Genomic DNA, 17,238 nt, shown 5'->3' on the forward strand with positions numbered 1-17,238 from the left:
TTTGATGGAGTTGAATTCGCAAGAAAATGAGAATGGTAGATTTTTTATCTGATTGGATCCTAGAGTGTGAGGTGGTTAGTTTGCAGATAACGTGAAATGTTGACCTGAAAAACTTGTAGGCAGACATGGTGTTATTTTGAAAAAAGATTAATGAATGGAGTGGAGGAAGAAAGAAGAAAAAGATAGTCTATGAAGAAAGCTTATTGAATACATTGAGGTGATCAGATGAAAAATTTAGGCGATGTCATTAAACATTAGTATTGAAGAGAGAGAAATAAAAAATTTCCTTGCAGCCAGTAAAACGTATAATGGTCGATCAAAGAGAAAGAAAAAAATTAATTTACAATAAAAAGTGTCATTAATAAGAATCAGAGAAACCCAAAAAAATAATGCATTTATTAGTTCTTAAGTTGTGCAAACCTTCGTGGTCACGAAAGTTGAGACCACCGTGATCCTTACAAGCAGTCATCTTATCCTAGTTTAGCCAATTAATACTTCTACCACTAGGGATGTCAGTGGGGATTTTTTAGAGCGGATCCCCGCGGGGATTCCCCATTCGGTGCCCCATTTTCGGGGAATTTTCCCCCACGGGGGCGGGGACGGGGAGAAATATTCCCCCGTAGACACTTCGGGGCGGGGATCGGGGAAGTATCCCCCGCCCCGTGGATTCCCCGACCCCCGTGAAAATACTGTAATGTCCTTGTGTTTTTAAAAAGCTTTAAAATTTTTCGGTGGGTTGTTGGACTTTTCACATATGGTTTAATAAAATACTGTAATTTATTCTCATCACAATCTCACATTCACGCACACTTTTCAATTTTCCTTCCTTTTTCTTCTTTCTCTCTTTCTTCTCTTTTTTTCTTCTTTTTCTTTCTTCTCTCTTTTACGCTCCTGGTTTCTTCTTCTTCTTCCTTTAATTTTTTTTTATCCTGGTTTCTTCTTCTTCCTCTCAATTTATGGGTTCTACAACTTCTTCCCAGCGTACAACTTTATGGGTTCTACAACTTTATGGCCGTGACTCTATGACCGTGACTCTATGATACGATCTCTGCAGCGTCGCCGTACCATGTTTGAGCATTTTCTGTTGGCCGTGACTCTATGACCATCTTATTCTTCCTTCTGATAGATCTGCCTTTTGACTATTCCTGTTTTACGCTGGGATTCAAAGGTTCCTCATCTTTGTTTTCCCCACAGAGCTCGTGGCAAAGATCCAGATCCAGATCCAGTTTCGGGGATCCGCGGGGATAACGGGGATCCGTGGGGACGGGGATAGGTGAAAATATTCCCCCGTGGCGGGGATCGGGGACGGGGAACGAATACACCGGCGGGGCGGGGATCGGGGAAGTATCCCCCGCCCCCGATCCGCCCCATTGACATCCCTATCTACCACCATTATCTTAGAACTCCAATAAAATGAATTCATCACACGCTCAATTTCTTCTTAAATGAGGTAGGGAGCAGAAAAGCGCTCATACTTACTCTGAAAGAGATTGAGCATTCCAATTTTGGATATTTTTCCATATACGCTCTTTGATAAAAGTGAATATTGATTTTTTTTTGTCTCTTCCTACCATAGATGGGAGGCCAAGATACTTATCGTGCTCATAATTTCCACAACACCTAAGAGATGAATGATATTGTTCTGGAATGTTGAATTTGTATTCCAACTGAAAGTGTGGAGGATTTTTTTATAGTTAATAGCTTGGCCACTAGAAGTATCATAAGTAACCAGAATATTCATGAGGGTTGTCACTTCGGAGATAGTAGCCTTACATAAAAGAAAACTGTTGTTTGCGAAGAGGAGATGGGTAATCGATGGACTCCTCCGAGAGATGCGTGTACCGTGGATAAGCACGATATTGTCATGGCGCCTGATGTAAAAACTTAAACCCCCCCGTTAAAGACCACAAAGAGGTGCAATAGGTCCTACACGATCGTTGATGACAAGCGCATGATAGTTGACAGAGAAGACACATTGCATAATCCAACTAATCCAAACATTTGAAAAACCCATTTTTTCCATCACCGCTTGTAGATAACTCCACTTAACCCTTTACTAACATCAAGCTTTAGGGCAACATTTCCTTCTTTACCTCTAGTCTTGCATTTTATATAACGAAGAACTTCAAAAGCAGTGAGAGCATTGTCATGAATGTCCCTACTAGAGACAAAAGTGGCATGTGAATCAGAGATGCACTTATGGAGGATTTGTTTGAGCCGAATGACAAGGACTTTTGAGAGAATATTGTAGATATTTGATACTGATACCCAATTATTTTTATACTATTCCATAAACAATTCTTTTGATACAATATCCAAAATAAATTGATCCTCAATGTTTGACTTTGCAAACAATGCGAGGGAATCAAGGCATTAAAACAATGAGAGGGAATCAAACCATTAGAGTCAAGTGATTAGTAGGGTCTCATAAAAGAAGAATTACCAATAGAATCTAAGTTAGATATCTTGATGAAACAATCTTATATTTTATTTTATTTTTCGGATCAAACTCTATATTATATGAAACAATCCCCTATCCATAGAGACAAGAGGTTAGCACAAACAATAAGAAGGGGTTAAATAATTCAACTGATTTGAGAGAAAGAAAAAACAAGATAGAGATTAGGTTCCAACCGAGGCAAAGAGTAAAATACTAATTTAACAAAGGGTTAATTATGTTTTTGGTCCCTACAAAATTGCGATCTTGTAAGTTTAGTCCGTACTTAATTTTAATAGCATTTTTAATCCCTACAAAAAATTTCTGCACTCAATATTAGTCCTTACTCAATCCAAATTTGTTTAATTTATGCTTAAACTCTTAAGTTTTTCAACAATTTTTTACAGGCGTGTTAAGAACGTTATTAAAAGGTCTTCCGAAAAAAATATCGCAAAAATTTGATTTCTACGTCCATATTTTTGTTACTTATATCTTAAACTTTTGTCGTTTTAAAAAATTCATATTTAATTTATTTCATGTTAAAAAATTATAGATTTTAGTAAATGAACCTTTCATAGTGTTCTAAACTTGTATAAAAAGAATCGTTAAAAAATTTAAGAGTTTAAGGATAATTAAACAAAATTTATTTTAGCAGGGACTAAAATTATATGTAAGTTTTTTTTTGTAGGGATTAAAAGTACTATTAAAATTAAGTAAAGACTAAACTTACAAGGTCGCAATTTTGTAGGGACCAAAAACATAATTAACCCTTTAACAAACTAAGCACTACGATTTGCCTTAAAAAAAAAAAAAAAAAGTTGATATTGCTGACGCATAACATGATATGATCCAACCCATATAATTAGGTGAATCATTCGCATTTCACCTTCTTCCTCGTCAACAACATTCAACACCAATTTAAAACCCATTCTTCCTCAACACTCATCTCATTCATTCACAAAAACAAAACGAAAAACAACAACAACCTTTGAATTGAAGATGGTGGGTGCTGTAAAAGCAGCAATAGGAGACTTAGTATTAACATTCATGTGGGTGTTTTGTTCTTCCATGTTAGGTATAGTTTCAAGTGCTATAACCAAAGCCCTTGATCTTCAAAACGTTTCATACAATGGTTTCCCTTACCCTTCTTTGATTGTAACAACTACCCTTGTTTTTCTTCTTGTTTTCTTGTTTACCATCATTGGTAATGCAATGGGTGGTGCTAGCTTTAACCCTACTGGTACTGCTGCGTTTTATTCTGTTGGCCTTGGTTCTGATACCCTTTTCTCTATGGCTCTTCGTTTCCCTGCTCAGGTACTATACACCCCTATCTTCTTTTCAACATTTTCATTTTTTTGTGATGTTAAAAATTCAATTTTTTTAGGGTTTTCTTCATTTTTTTATTCCATGTGTTTTGAATTATATAAAAATGTGTTTTTTTTTTTAAGGAATTGGCCTTTTTTTTTGTTACAAAAGGCATTGGTGAATTAGGTTAACTGAAATTTGAAATTGATCTCTAAAATTGAAAATTCTCTTTTACAAGTCCTAATGAATCAGCTAATTTAGTTCTGAGATAGTTGCAATGATAATGATGTGTCAGCTATTTTTTTTTCGATTTTTGATCATTTTAGAATTTTGAATTGATGAGACTAAATTGATTATTTACTCTAGCTAATTTCAAAATTCAAGCTAAATTTAACTTGAATTCAGCATCTCTATGTTCAAACCAGTATTGTCAGAGCAACAATAACGGCGTTATAGCATTATTGCATAGTGGAATTTGAACAAGTTACTTTTGTTCCATGATATGCTATTTCGTACAAAGTATTGTCAAATAGTGGCTACTGCGCGCCATAACTTTGTAGCATAGTGGAATTTGAACAAGCCTCAATTATCTGCTATCCGCAGCTGATAACACTTGTTCAAACTCAATTGGATCCCAATCATTGTTTTTTAAAAATAAATAAGGTATATCAGATGCTTACCCAAAAACATGCATATTTGTTGTGTAGGCGCTCGGTGCTGCGGGTGGTGCAATGGCAATTGCGGAGTTGATTCATCCGAAATACAAACACATGATCAGGGGTCCTTCTTTGAAAGTGGATTTGCATACCGGGGCTGCTGCCGAATTGGTTTTGACATTTGTGATTACTTTTGCTGTTCTCTGCATATTCCTCAAGGGACCTCGTAACGATTTAATGAAGATTTGGTTGCTGGCTATGTCAACTGTCACTTTGGTCATGGTTGGCTCTGCTTACACTGGTCCATCCATGAACCCAGCCAATGTGAGTTTATACTTTTTTTTTTTTCATTCTTTATATAATTGTTTTGATGTGTGCTACTGGAATGAATGTTTGGTTATCTGAGAACTTGACTTTCAAATGATTTTGATTTTTATAACTTCGATTTCGATATGAAATGATTTTAAAGGGAGGTGATTATGTTTAATCACCTTTTTGTTACTTGAATAAGTGTTTGGTCGATGTGTATGTGACCTTGATATCAACTAAGGTTTGTTTTTGTATTTTTTTTTGATAAAAAATGGGATTGAAAGGAAGTGAGTATGATAGGAGTAATATTGTTTAACGTATCACTAAAAAATACTTTTGGATGTGTAATTACTAATAAAAAGATGCAAATACTGTTAAATTGATACTATAAATGTTTGCAGGCGTAAAGTGAGAGGAGTAATTATTGTGAGGTGAGAGGGTCAAATTTTAACCATCGGATCAAAAGGAAAGCTCTGATCTATCTTTTTATTTTTTATTTCGTTTAAAACCTGCAAGTGCGTTCTTCACTTTTCATTCAAGCCCATTAATCTTCTTATTCGACATCTGCCATCTGGTGCTCTTTGTATTTGTTTTCTCTAAGTTTACTTCATTCAGAACCTACCCCCTTTTACAACCCGCCATTTTTTCCCCTTTGTTCTTCTACAATCATCAAACTCCTATTAGTTCCTTAGGCTGTTTTCTGTCGTTACCTTCGCAACACAGTAAATGTTTAACACCTGAAGAAAAGACGTCGTCCAATTATGACATTCGATTTTCTGAGCAAAAAAATTGGTGCCATTCAAATTTCATTTTAAGAATCGTAGTTTATAACTTATTGTTCACTGCGTTATGGGAGGGAGCATATTTTTAATTATAATGAGATTCTATCAAGATTACACAATTAACTTCTATAGTTGAATCATTTATTAATTATATGTATTATTAAAGTATTGAAGAAGATGGAACCCAGAATCTTGAATAATTACGACTATATGTTAACAAACTTTAAAAAAAGAAGAAGAAGCATTCATGCGGAAATAGAGAGAAGATATGGTAGAAAAATTAAAAGGGGTTCCTCTGATCTTCTGTAAGTTTGGAGAAGTCAATTTCAGTATTGAACCGCTGAATTGTGTGTCAATCATGATTTAAAAAAAGGAGAAGGCTGAAAAATTTGTGGACAGGTAATCAGTGAATATGTATTAAAGAACGTGTGTGCAGTTTTTAAAGCAAAAATTAGATCACAGCTGTTCGTTTTAATCCTATGGTTAATACTTGATCCTTTCACAGTAATCACTCCTCGCACTTGATACGCCTGCCATAATGTTATATTGTAAATATGTTTTTGTCAACATTGCTATTTGCTATAAAAATGAAAAACATAAATGTTACGAAAATAGGCGGAGCTTGGTTCCCCTTAATCAATGTATCTAGTTCGAGTATTGTGAATGAGAAAGCATGTGCGGAGAGATTTGTTCCCTTAAAATGAGGTTGAGACTATAGGCTTGGAATCTGTCATATGTTTCACAAAATGTGCTCTAACGGGATTTGCCGTTGTTGATATCACTATCAAGCATTAACCCTCTGCTTTTTCCTTGCTGGGATGGATAGTGGTATCAACCCTTGTTGCCATCTTCATTATGGCTATCGTGAATAGATCCTCTGTTTTGACTTATTGCATCCCATTTTGATTAGGTTCTAATTGGTTGTTCAACATCAACATTTTGCATAAGTAAAAGCTAATATCATTCAATTTGAGTATGGTTGAAATCGTCAATCTCCATTTGATGCTTTAGTTTTACCAATAGCCATCTATTGGTTATGTCTATGATTGCATACCATATAGTAGGTTGCTTCTTGATCACAATGCTGATAAAAGCATGACCAGTTTTTTTTCCCCTGGACAATATGGTGTTGTTTATACTTTATTTTTTCAATGAAAGTAGTTCATATATCTCAATTTTATGACAGAACATGGCTAATTGTCAGATTCATGTTCTCTGATTGGTTTTTGGTAGCACAATTTACCCCTTCATCCCGTTTTTCTGAATATTGTACATCTCTATTCTATTATATTGGTCGATATCAGTTAAGTGTTTGGTTTAGTTTAGTCATCATATATTTGATGTTGATCATTCTTAAATAAAACAGTAATAAGTTATGCAGATTTTCATCCGAATTAGGCTGGTTATGGTTTTTTCAAGGACTGCTTGGAAATTGCAATTGTCTTTCTAGTTTTTGAGTCAACATAATTGAAGGATTCCTAAACCTACCAGATCCCATCCAGTCTAATTTGGAATTTATTAGCAACACACTCTTTGAAACTCTGTTTTGTACACCCTATCCTACTAAATAACCTTGATTCACTCTATATAGTAGTGCCAACATAATCCCCCCTCCCCCCAAAACAATAGGCGTCAAAATTGTCTCCCCATCTTCCATATTGTCATGGTTTGACTCCAAGCAATAATCTTAACATCAGCAATGTGATGCTCTTCATTGTATTCCAAATTCTTTGAAGTTCCAATAATTTATACCTAGATTGAATCACGATTTTAGTCCTCAAAATTGTTGAGGTCGGGCAATGTGATTCTTGAAATTGAAAGTTCTAGTTAACATTAGTATTTTTGGACCTGGTCTATATACTTCTTGAAATTGACCTGAAGGGACTAATGTGGTCCAGAATTTTCAATTTAAGAAATCATATTGAAGTTTGGTTAATTTCAGTGACTAAACTAGTGATTCATATTTTGTATTCATCTTCTTATGTACACTTTCTTTTTGTATCCTTTTGATTATAATGCTAACAAATAACATTATGGTTGTTGGCTATGCAGGCCTTTGGTTGGGCATACTTAAACAACTGGCACAACACATGGGACCAATTCTATGTATACTGGATTTGCCCCTTCACTGGAGCAATATTGGCTGCTTGGCTATTTAAAGCTATCTTCCCCCCACCAGAAGTTAAACAGAAAAAAGCATGAAGAGTCATGAATGATAGCTTTGTTTCTTATGTCAAGTTGTCAAATATCAACCATCATTTTTCAGCTCATGATGAAACATGTTTCATTAAGCAGTGTTAAATTTGAAATTAGTGTTAAGTTATTGGATAATGCATAAGTGCATAACCCATATATTCAGTTTTTAATTAGAAAAATTCAATAAAGATTTTAAGTAGGTTTGGATGTTGATTTGATTCACATTGTTGGTTCCTTTTTGGTAAAACCCAATTCTTTATGCATGAATATGTATTAGAGATTTACTTTTCCCACCCTATGCTTTTCCTAGCGCGCCCTTTTTTTTTCCATTTTTACCCCTGGTCTGGATTTCGTTTTCCGGGATCGATTGTTAGAATTTTGCAGATGTATCGGATTTTAAAATCCGGAATTGTTTTCTTCCAAAACTTTTACAATTTCAAGCTTTAAAATTCGTAAAATAAAATGCAAATAAAGTAAAAAAAAACATAAATAAAAAGACACAAACATAAAAACAACTCATTTTATTAATATATGAACAATACATTACAATAATTTTCAAGCTTTTTAAGCTTATTACATAAGATCCTAAATCTATTTCTAATCTCCTAAGAGCCTAACCACTGCTATGTGATAGGACATAGCAGTAGTTTCCCTATTGGAGGGCAACCAGAGGAGGAGGGAAGAGGAGGGCGGGAAGAAGAAACCAATGCCCCTGAGGGAGGTAGGGGGTTCTCAAACTTACGCCCAGACAGGCCAAGCTAAGAACCACACTGACCCGCATGACCCCCTGATGAACCGCGCTTCTTTGTTGCGCGGTTCCATCCTCATTGACCGTTCATACAAACCCTGAAAGTTTTCAACGAGGCCCTTATCTATGAAAGGCCAACGATGGAAAACCATGGTTGTAGAAGGAGGAAGAGGAGGAGAGGGTGGGAGAGGATGGTGTGAGAAATGGTGGGGTTTGGAAGGCTATTTATAGGGAGGGGGGGTCAAAAACGGTTGGGAGGTCATAAATGTAGTCAAAAAACGTGGTAAAACACGTTTTTTGACTTGACCACCGACAAAAACATGTGGTGCAGACCACTGACCATGACACTGATGCAGTCCGGAAAATACAATCTGGAATGCACCTTTGTATTCCGGAATATATTTTCCGGATTAATACGATACTGGTGAACGAGGGAAAAGTTGGCTCTTCTTGTAGGGTTAAGGAAGTTCCAGATTGTATAATCCGGAAAGCTTCAGCATTGGATTCTTTTGAAAGAGAGTCATTAATGTAGGTTTGGACGGTTACAACCACTAACACGTTTTCATTGACTGTAATAATGACCTAGGACTTGTTTTAAGCTATAAATAGGCTTCCATCTTCAACAAATACCTTCATTCTTCACTTCACCTCTTTTCTTCTATATTCTTCAAATGTTTTTAGTTTTTTAGGGGTGTCGGTGGTGTCATGGTCATTGTTGACCGTTCATATGAACCCTGCAATTGCATTGCAGCGTGTGTGGGGTTCATATAACGGTTAACAGAGACCCTTGACATCAAAGAAAGACACAAAAAAGCAACAAACATCGGTTCCGGAATTCGTTTTTCGTATATAACTAACAATCTGGTCCGAATTATATAATCCAGACCAGGGGCATTTTTGGAAAGTTTGCAAGGCGCGCGAGAAGGAAGCAGGGTGGAAAAAGTAAATCTCTATGTATTATAGTCTGACTTTACAACCCTTTAGCCATCCCAACAAAAAAAATGACAAAACTTAGATGTAGTGTTCTAGATGCTGTTTTTGTTGTCCCTCTCACAAAGAGACAAAATAAAAAAAGTGTCTCTTTATGAGAGAAACAGCGTAAACAACACCATTTAATCTAAGTTTTGTCGTGAAAAAAAAAAACTTACCTACTCTACTTCCGAGATTTTGATATACTACACTACTGTAGTACGAGTTTCCAAAAAAAATAATATGAGTTTCCAAAAAATAAAAACAAATTATGAAGCCATTAACTTGGAACTTGGGCATATATTTTAGGCTAAATTATACCAGAATTTTTTTTTTTTTTTTAAAAATTATACCAGAAGTCCTTTAAGTTAACTAGTAACTTTGAACATGTTATTTTCAGAAAAAACAAGTAAAAAATAGAGTAAATTACACTCCCCTCCCCTCAAAGATGCTTGAATTACACTCCCCTTCCCTTTTATGTTAAAACTAGTATAGTGACCCGTGCCAAGCACGGGAAATAAAAAACTTTTTTGATCAAATGTATAGATTTTATATTATGTTATCTTAAAGTTATAAGTGTGGTTATAATTCAAATTTGATATGGAAAAAAATATCATCTTAATTTTGTTAATTTTGTATATATTTTGAAATATCTAAACATTGCACATAACGATTAAAGTATTTGGATTTATACTTATACTAATTATTTGTAGTATAAGATGTACTAACTGTTAAACTTAGCATATGTAATATTTTTGCAAAAATACACCAACGTACTGTATATTATTATTTGTTGACATAATGTATTTTATTAATCATAAAAACTAAAAAATTTGTATTTTTTATATCGTAGTCAGTGTCAGATGTATACACCTAGTCTGTGAATGAACCCGTTATTTTTTTACGGGTGTGTATAAATATAGTTTGGGCTACAGAAACGCCGATTGTTATTTGTTTTTATTTTTTACAAAACCAATGGTCTAATGTAAGTATTAAACATGGCAACGGGGCGGATCGGAGGCAGGTTTGTGTATCCCCGTCCCCGTCCCCAAACCATATCGGGGGAAAAATTGAACACCCAACCCCGCCCCCAATGGGGACGGGTCTCCCGGCCCGGCCCCGCCCCAACCCCCACCCGCGAAAACTTTATTTTTTATAAAATATTTAAAAAATGCATATTTTTTCATTTTTTCATAACAACAAAAACACAATAATTATATCAATAATTTTCTATCTAATAAACTTATTTCAAAAGAGCAAAATAATTATTATAAATATGTTTCTAAATAATAATAATATATTAAAATAGGTTGGTGCTTATGGAAATAAGATTATAAAATTTAATAAACAAAATTTTAAAAAGCGGGTGCGGGGCGGGGTGTAAGCATCCCCCGCACCCGGCCCCGCCCCCGTACTAAAACTCCAAATTTCCCCCACACCCGCACCCGGTTAAATCGGATTTTCCCCGTTAAATTCGGGGCGGGGGCGGCTGGGTCTGGCGGGGGCTGGGTTTGTTGCCATGTCTAGTAAATATTGTATTTTAGGGTAACAACGATGTAGAAAAAAAAAGTTCCGCGTATTGTTATACCTAAAAAGTGCATCAATTAAAAGTCAATGGTAGGAGGATCTGCTTATATAGAAATTGCATGTCTTGTAATGACCAGTACGCCTTACAAAGAAATTAAAAAAAATGACTTCCAAACAATACGCAACTTTAGTTTTCTAAATTATAGCAACAACAATTCTAAAACATAATCAATGATCATACTTTTTGAAAAAACTTCACGATACACAACATTTGTGGTCTCCTTGCAAACATTATTATTTTCATCCAAGATGAGCAGCTTCAAACCTTTTCTAGAATTAACTCGAGTTACAGCGACATAGAGTTGTCCATCTATGAACACGGGTTAGGAAGATAAACTCCCACTTGAGATAAAGATTGACCATGACTTTTATTTATTGTCATTACAAAACAAAGTGTCAATGGAAATTGTCTGCGCCTGAATTTGAAGGGTAGTCCTGGATCACTCGGAATAAGATTCATCCATTCCTGGGAATGAATACCCTGGTACCTGCCCTTTTTCCTGTTATTACTGTAGCAGCTATCGTGCTCTTCCCTAGATGTGTAACTGTCAGCCTCGTACCATTACACATTCCATTGGCCTGATCGATGTTTCTCAATGATAAGCTAGTGTGATACCCATGCTAAGCACGGGAAATTAACGTACTTATTTTTTTTTACTCAAGGAATTAACGTATTTATTAATGTTTTATAAAATACTATTTTAAATCCAAAACTAATTTACACAAAGTTAGCGAGTATTTAAGTTATTTGATATATAAATCAATATAAATTTAAAATATCTTTAATATAAATTATAAAGCTTTTTGACAAAAACTATAACTTGTAATATTGGTAGTATTTGTAAAAAATATTATATAGTTGTATTAAGATATTTACTTTTACAAATATAAAGTTTATATATGTAGTTTACAAATATATATATATATATATATATATATATATATATATATATATTTTAAACTAATACTTTTATCCTAACTAATAAATTGTTTCGGGGGTTGAGTAGTTCAAATGATTTGAGTTAAGGAAAGTTTCGGGTGTTGAGTAGTTCAAATGATTTGAGTTAAGGAATAAGGAGTTGAAGGTACTGGGTCAAACTCAAACGACAGAGTAAATATTAATTTAACAACTAATTACTAACATTTGTCATAAGAAAAAGGACAATTGTTTGAATCCCTCCAACATGATAATATTTACCCCAAGAATATATTACATTGACATTTAAAAAAAAAAATATTTACTATTGTCAAATTCACCTTTTGAAAATGGTTTTTCCTATAAGGTCTATGGTAGCCCATGTTTCTATTATGATTAGCAAGTCTTTAAAGATATAGATATACACTTCGAACCCGTACCGAATGTAGAAATATATTAATATGTAACATGCAAGTCTCTAAATATTATCCATACTTTTGTGATATTTTGTAACTTTTTAAGATTTTTTTTAAAAAGTTTGTGTAATTATTTATTGATCCAACCTAACGAAACTTCATTGTATCAGGTAATAGATTACAATGAAAACCGATCCATCCTGTGAACACCTATAGGCGTGGATGCAACAACATGTATAAAACACCAAGTATATATAATCACAAATGGTTTGACCAATTTTCTAAACTTGCAATTCTACAGTTATCTTGTAGATATCTTTCACATGTAAGTATTTTTAGAAAAAATTTGGTGTGATTATAGTCACACCAAACCATATGGTGCATCTGCCCATGGACACACACACACACACACACACTCATAAGAATGATATAAAATATCATAATTTTTTTTTTAAAAATCAACAATTAATATATTAATGTAATACATTTGTAAATGTTTGGTCTGGTGGTAAAAAGATAGATCTTGGACATTAAAGAGAAATTAACAAATTATATCAACTTGTGATAAAATGAAAATGGACTGGTTTTCCCTTTTTATTTTAATAATACTTAATATTTTAATCTATTAATGTATAATTATAGTTATAAAAAATTGAATTTTTTATTTATTATTATAATTATAATTATTAAAATTTGACAATAATGAGAATGTCCTTATTTGAAAAACATCATTACTCGTTAAGGAAAGTATTCATTAAAATTAATATTTATTGAAAATATTACAATTTGATAATATCATTTAAATTGCTTATGATTCTCTTAGATATTTGTCTTCCTTCATAGGTTTCTTTTAATATGAAAAAAAAATTATATAACTATAATATTTAAAATCTTAACAAATTTAAAAATAAATATCAAAATCATTTTAACCATGTACCTTAGATTAAAAATGATTTGAATTTTAGAAAAATCAAAGTATTTTTATTTATACTTGTTCAACAGATAAAATGGTAATGCCTATTGAATGGTGAATATTTCCTCATTAAAGGTCCAAGGCAATGGTAATGCCTATTGAATGGTGAATATTTCCTCATTAAATGTCCATTAAAACAATGGTTCCTTATAAATTTTGGTACTTGGAAAAAAAATTAAACTAATAAAAAAATATTAATGTAAAATATATACCTAGAATGGTACATATATCGATTAATTTAGGATTTATATTATAAAAAATACTTTGAAGGGTGAATATTTTGAATCGTAGGATAATCCGTTTATGATATAAAAGGGTGAGGTTTATTTGGTTCTTATAACAAACAACAAATGTCTATGTTTTTTGTCGATGATAAATTTAATCTCGTTTTTTTTTTTAAAAAAAATATACCATCTTCTATTTTATTTATTAAAATTAAAACAGTGTCTGAAAATATATGTAACACTTCAACCGCATTAAAAGTTTTGATCAATAATAATGTCTATTGAATAGTAAATATTTATTAATCATTTCCTTGGAAAAAATATTAGCTTTAAAAGTTGTGGTTAACAATAATGCAATAATTGTGCTTTAATTATTTTTAAAGGAATTGTGCTCATTATGATTTAACTTAAAATGCAAAGTTATATGGGTATATTTTAATTGCTAAATGGATAGCACTGCCATGAGAAAAAATGGACATTTAACGTGTACCATATATCCTACATGGATTATCAATATCATTATGAATAAAACAGTTCGACATAAATGGATAGTTCATTTTAATTCAACATAAAACTCATTTTGCTCTTGACTTATAAAAAAAATTAACATAAAACAGTTCAATATAAACGGTTCAATAACTTCTTTTTGACAAAAAAAAAACGGTTCAATAACTTTTTTTGTTGAAGGATAGTATTTTATATTGTTTTATTTTAATGATATTATTTTTCTCATTTCTTTGAAGATTATTACCATCGGATGAAACAAAATGGTATGGGAAAAAAAAAACCAATCTTGATAATTTTTATTATAGATGGAACATTTTTCAATTTTAAAGTCAAATATTAGTAAAAAACTAAAATCGAAAATCATTAAAAAATCTAAAATTCAACAAAAAAAATGAATAAATCACCATTAATGTAAACTACTAAAAAGTTCAAAAATTAAAAATCAAAACTGCAACCCAATTTTATTGATTCATTAAAACCATTTCTAAAGATTTAGAAAGTTTGTCTCTATTCATGTCCCACACAAAGTCATAGGCGAAAGATTTGAACCACGATGTTCCATGTCTCTTAAAAAGAAGATCTATAATTGTATTTTGGTGCTCATTAATTTCTTTGAATAACAAATTACAAAGAAGCAAATAACAAATTTCTATAATATACAATAAGATCTTATCAATATTATAATATTAAGACAAAACTCATAATGAACATATGACAATTCTTACAACATTTTTTCGTAGATGCACATCAAAGTTGAAAGTACAACATAATCATTAATCTATAGAAAAACTACTATTTGGAATATGAAATATCTATCATTTACAAAAACAGATTATATCTCTAAAACTAATTAGATGAATAGTTGTACAAAAGAATAATCATTGCTTAAAAAACTAATAAAATACATCCATTCTAATCAAAGTGTTTAATCCAATTTCTTCAAAGTTCAAACCATATGTTGATTCTTTCATCACATTCAACGTTTGAGATCCAATTCTGCAACAACTAAATAGAAAGTGAATAAAGATCAAGAATAATTGACAAAGAAAAACAGAGATCAGAAATTTGTTTAATTGTTGTACCTATGAAAAAATATTAGAAATTGATCCAGTCTTAAGAATTAGATCTAAGAAGAAAAAAAATGAGAAAAAGAAGTAAAAATGAATAAAATTAAAGAATGATCTCGAGAAAATTTTTAAAATTTTAGTATGAATCTCGAAATTGAGTGAGAATGTTAAAACCAAAAAGCACAATGTATAGTAGTGATATGAAAATTGTGAGTTGTAACTTAAAATGGTGTAAAAAGTGTGAGCTTCAAACACAATATTTATAGCCAACATGTATGAAGTAATCACAAAAAAATTTTCATGGATGTAGTAATTGACAATTAAATGGTACATTAATTATCAACAATTTGTACGATTAAATTAGAAAGAAAAAAAATACTCATGATTTATTTAGGGGAAACAAATACTCATGAGGTACATCTTTATTAAAAAAAATACTCATGATGTACATATCTATTTAATTTTTTTATTTAAATGTGTAAAAAAATGTAAATGTGTTCAAAAACCAAATGTATACTTTTTTTTCATGAATGTAGAAAATAATTTGACTAATATTAGTTAATTGTGAAAACGACATAGCTCATGTTGTCAAGTAAAATTTAACATCCTTGCTTTAATATCATAAAAAAAAATGAGACGAAAGGTGTACTGATCTTTTTGGTAGTGAAGGTGTACTGATTTTAATGTAGTAATAACAACGTCATTAATATGTCAAAACAAAATAAAAAATGTCATTAAAGCCTTTTATTTGTTTTATTCGGCGATAATAAATTACAAAGATATTTTGTAGGCTTTGGCTTAATGAAACAGTCTATATTACTCCATCCGTAAATATCTTTAATAATCTATTAAAAAAATTATGAAAAATTGATATTTTAAAAATATTAATCGAGACAAATCCAACATCTTATATACTATATTTTGTCTTTATATATTAGTACAAAAATATGATCAAATTATATTATGTAAACAATATATATTTTTAAATTATGTCATTTAAAATGGGACAGAGTACTTTTTTTTGTTACCGGTTTATATTACTACTTAGTATTACTTATTTGCAGCCATCTTTCATTAATGCACTTAAATAATTGCACTATTTTATGGGATTATATCATATATTATATTAGTACAGTCTATATTTTTTTTGAGCAACTATTGCAGTCTATATCAAAAAACATTTAAGGTACGAATAATAATATATAATAGGGCAATAGAACAATTATGATAAAAATGGAGTTTGCTACAATTGAATTAATCTAAAAGTACTAAATATAATAAATTTGTTCCCGATGTAAACATTATGTTAAGGTATAAATAATAAATCCAACAAATTTAAGGGAAAAAAAAATTCTAAGAAAATCAACCACATGATTCGATCATTGATACTTCAAATTTCTTTATGTGAACGACATATATCAGCAACGAATTCAATGAGCATCATACTCGATTGAATCAAAAAAATAATAAAACAAACAAAAAGATGAACAACGAAAAAAAAAAAAAAGGAAAAAACTAAACAAACAGAAAAAGAGGCAAGGTTGTGATTTGTGATGTGAAAATTGGTGAAGCCATAGGTCTAATTTATAGTAATTTTCAGAGGGTAATTTGGTAAACTAAATGGATCTAATTTGGCATGAGAGTAATTACACGCGATCGTTTTTAATTTTCGGTTACATATATTCTCTAACATAAGTCTTACTATTTTTTTTCCTGCCCTTTTTAATCGATTTGCTATTTTTTCGGTCGACTTCTATATGCATCTCTTACATATGGTCTTTCCCTTTTTTTTTGAGGGGAAGTTTTTCCTTATTATTAAGGAAAATCAAATCATATTGTGTTTAATTGTTTTAATGCCACTTTGAATAAAATATCTTTGACATAATTACAACCAAATCAATTGTTTCACATCATTTGTAAAAAAAATAATTTGTCCAACATCATGATTATTATTATTACAAAAATAAAAATTAAGAAATGTATAACATTATTTTTGTTTTGTTTTGAATAAACACTGTTATACGGTATTATTATTATACAATATACATTTGAAAATAGAAACAAAAGTATATTATCTTAAAAAGGAACATGTTAATTCAAATTATATAAAAAATTAATGGTTATTACCAAATCTAATTAAAATTAT

The 17,238-nt window shown here is 31.5% G+C and overlaps 1 protein-coding gene across 1 annotated transcript; it reads left to right on the forward strand.

Annotated features, from left to right (window-relative positions):
• The first annotated feature begins 3,333 nt into the window (after positions 1–3,333).
• LOC146909291 (aquaporin SIP1-2-like) lies at positions 3,334–7,907 on the forward strand. Its single transcript, XM_085723780.1, has 3 exons — positions 3,334–3,751; positions 4,450–4,722; positions 7,542–7,907. The coding sequence occupies exons 1-3, from the start codon at positions 3,437–3,439 to the stop codon at positions 7,689–7,691; spliced, it is 738 nt and encodes a 245-aa protein (XP_085579906.1). The 5' UTR covers positions 3,334–3,436; the 3' UTR covers positions 7,692–7,907.
• Positions 7,908–17,238: the final 9,331 nt, after the last annotated feature.

The sequence above is a fragment of the Medicago sativa genome, chromosome 7 (genome assembly GCF_051527215.1).
Source record: "Medicago sativa cultivar Bolivia chromosome 7, Bolivia_mono, whole genome shotgun sequence".
Classification (NCBI taxonomy): domain Eukaryota; kingdom Viridiplantae; phylum Streptophyta; class Magnoliopsida; order Fabales; family Fabaceae; genus Medicago; species Medicago sativa.

Bases quoted from the DNA above. Each gene is read 5' to 3' on its own strand.
- LOC146909291 (XM_085723780.1), top strand. From the start codon at position 3,437: ATGGTGGGTGCTGTAAAAGCAGCAATAGGAGACTTAGTATTAACATTC. The intron at 3,752-4,449 runs GTACTATACACC...TTTGTTGTGTAG, and splicing joins CTCTTCGTTTCCCTGCTCAG to GCGCTCGGTGCTGCGGGTGG. The intron at 4,723-7,541 runs GTGAGTTTATAC...TTGGCTATGCAG, and splicing joins CATCCATGAACCCAGCCAAT to GCCTTTGGTTGGGCATACTT.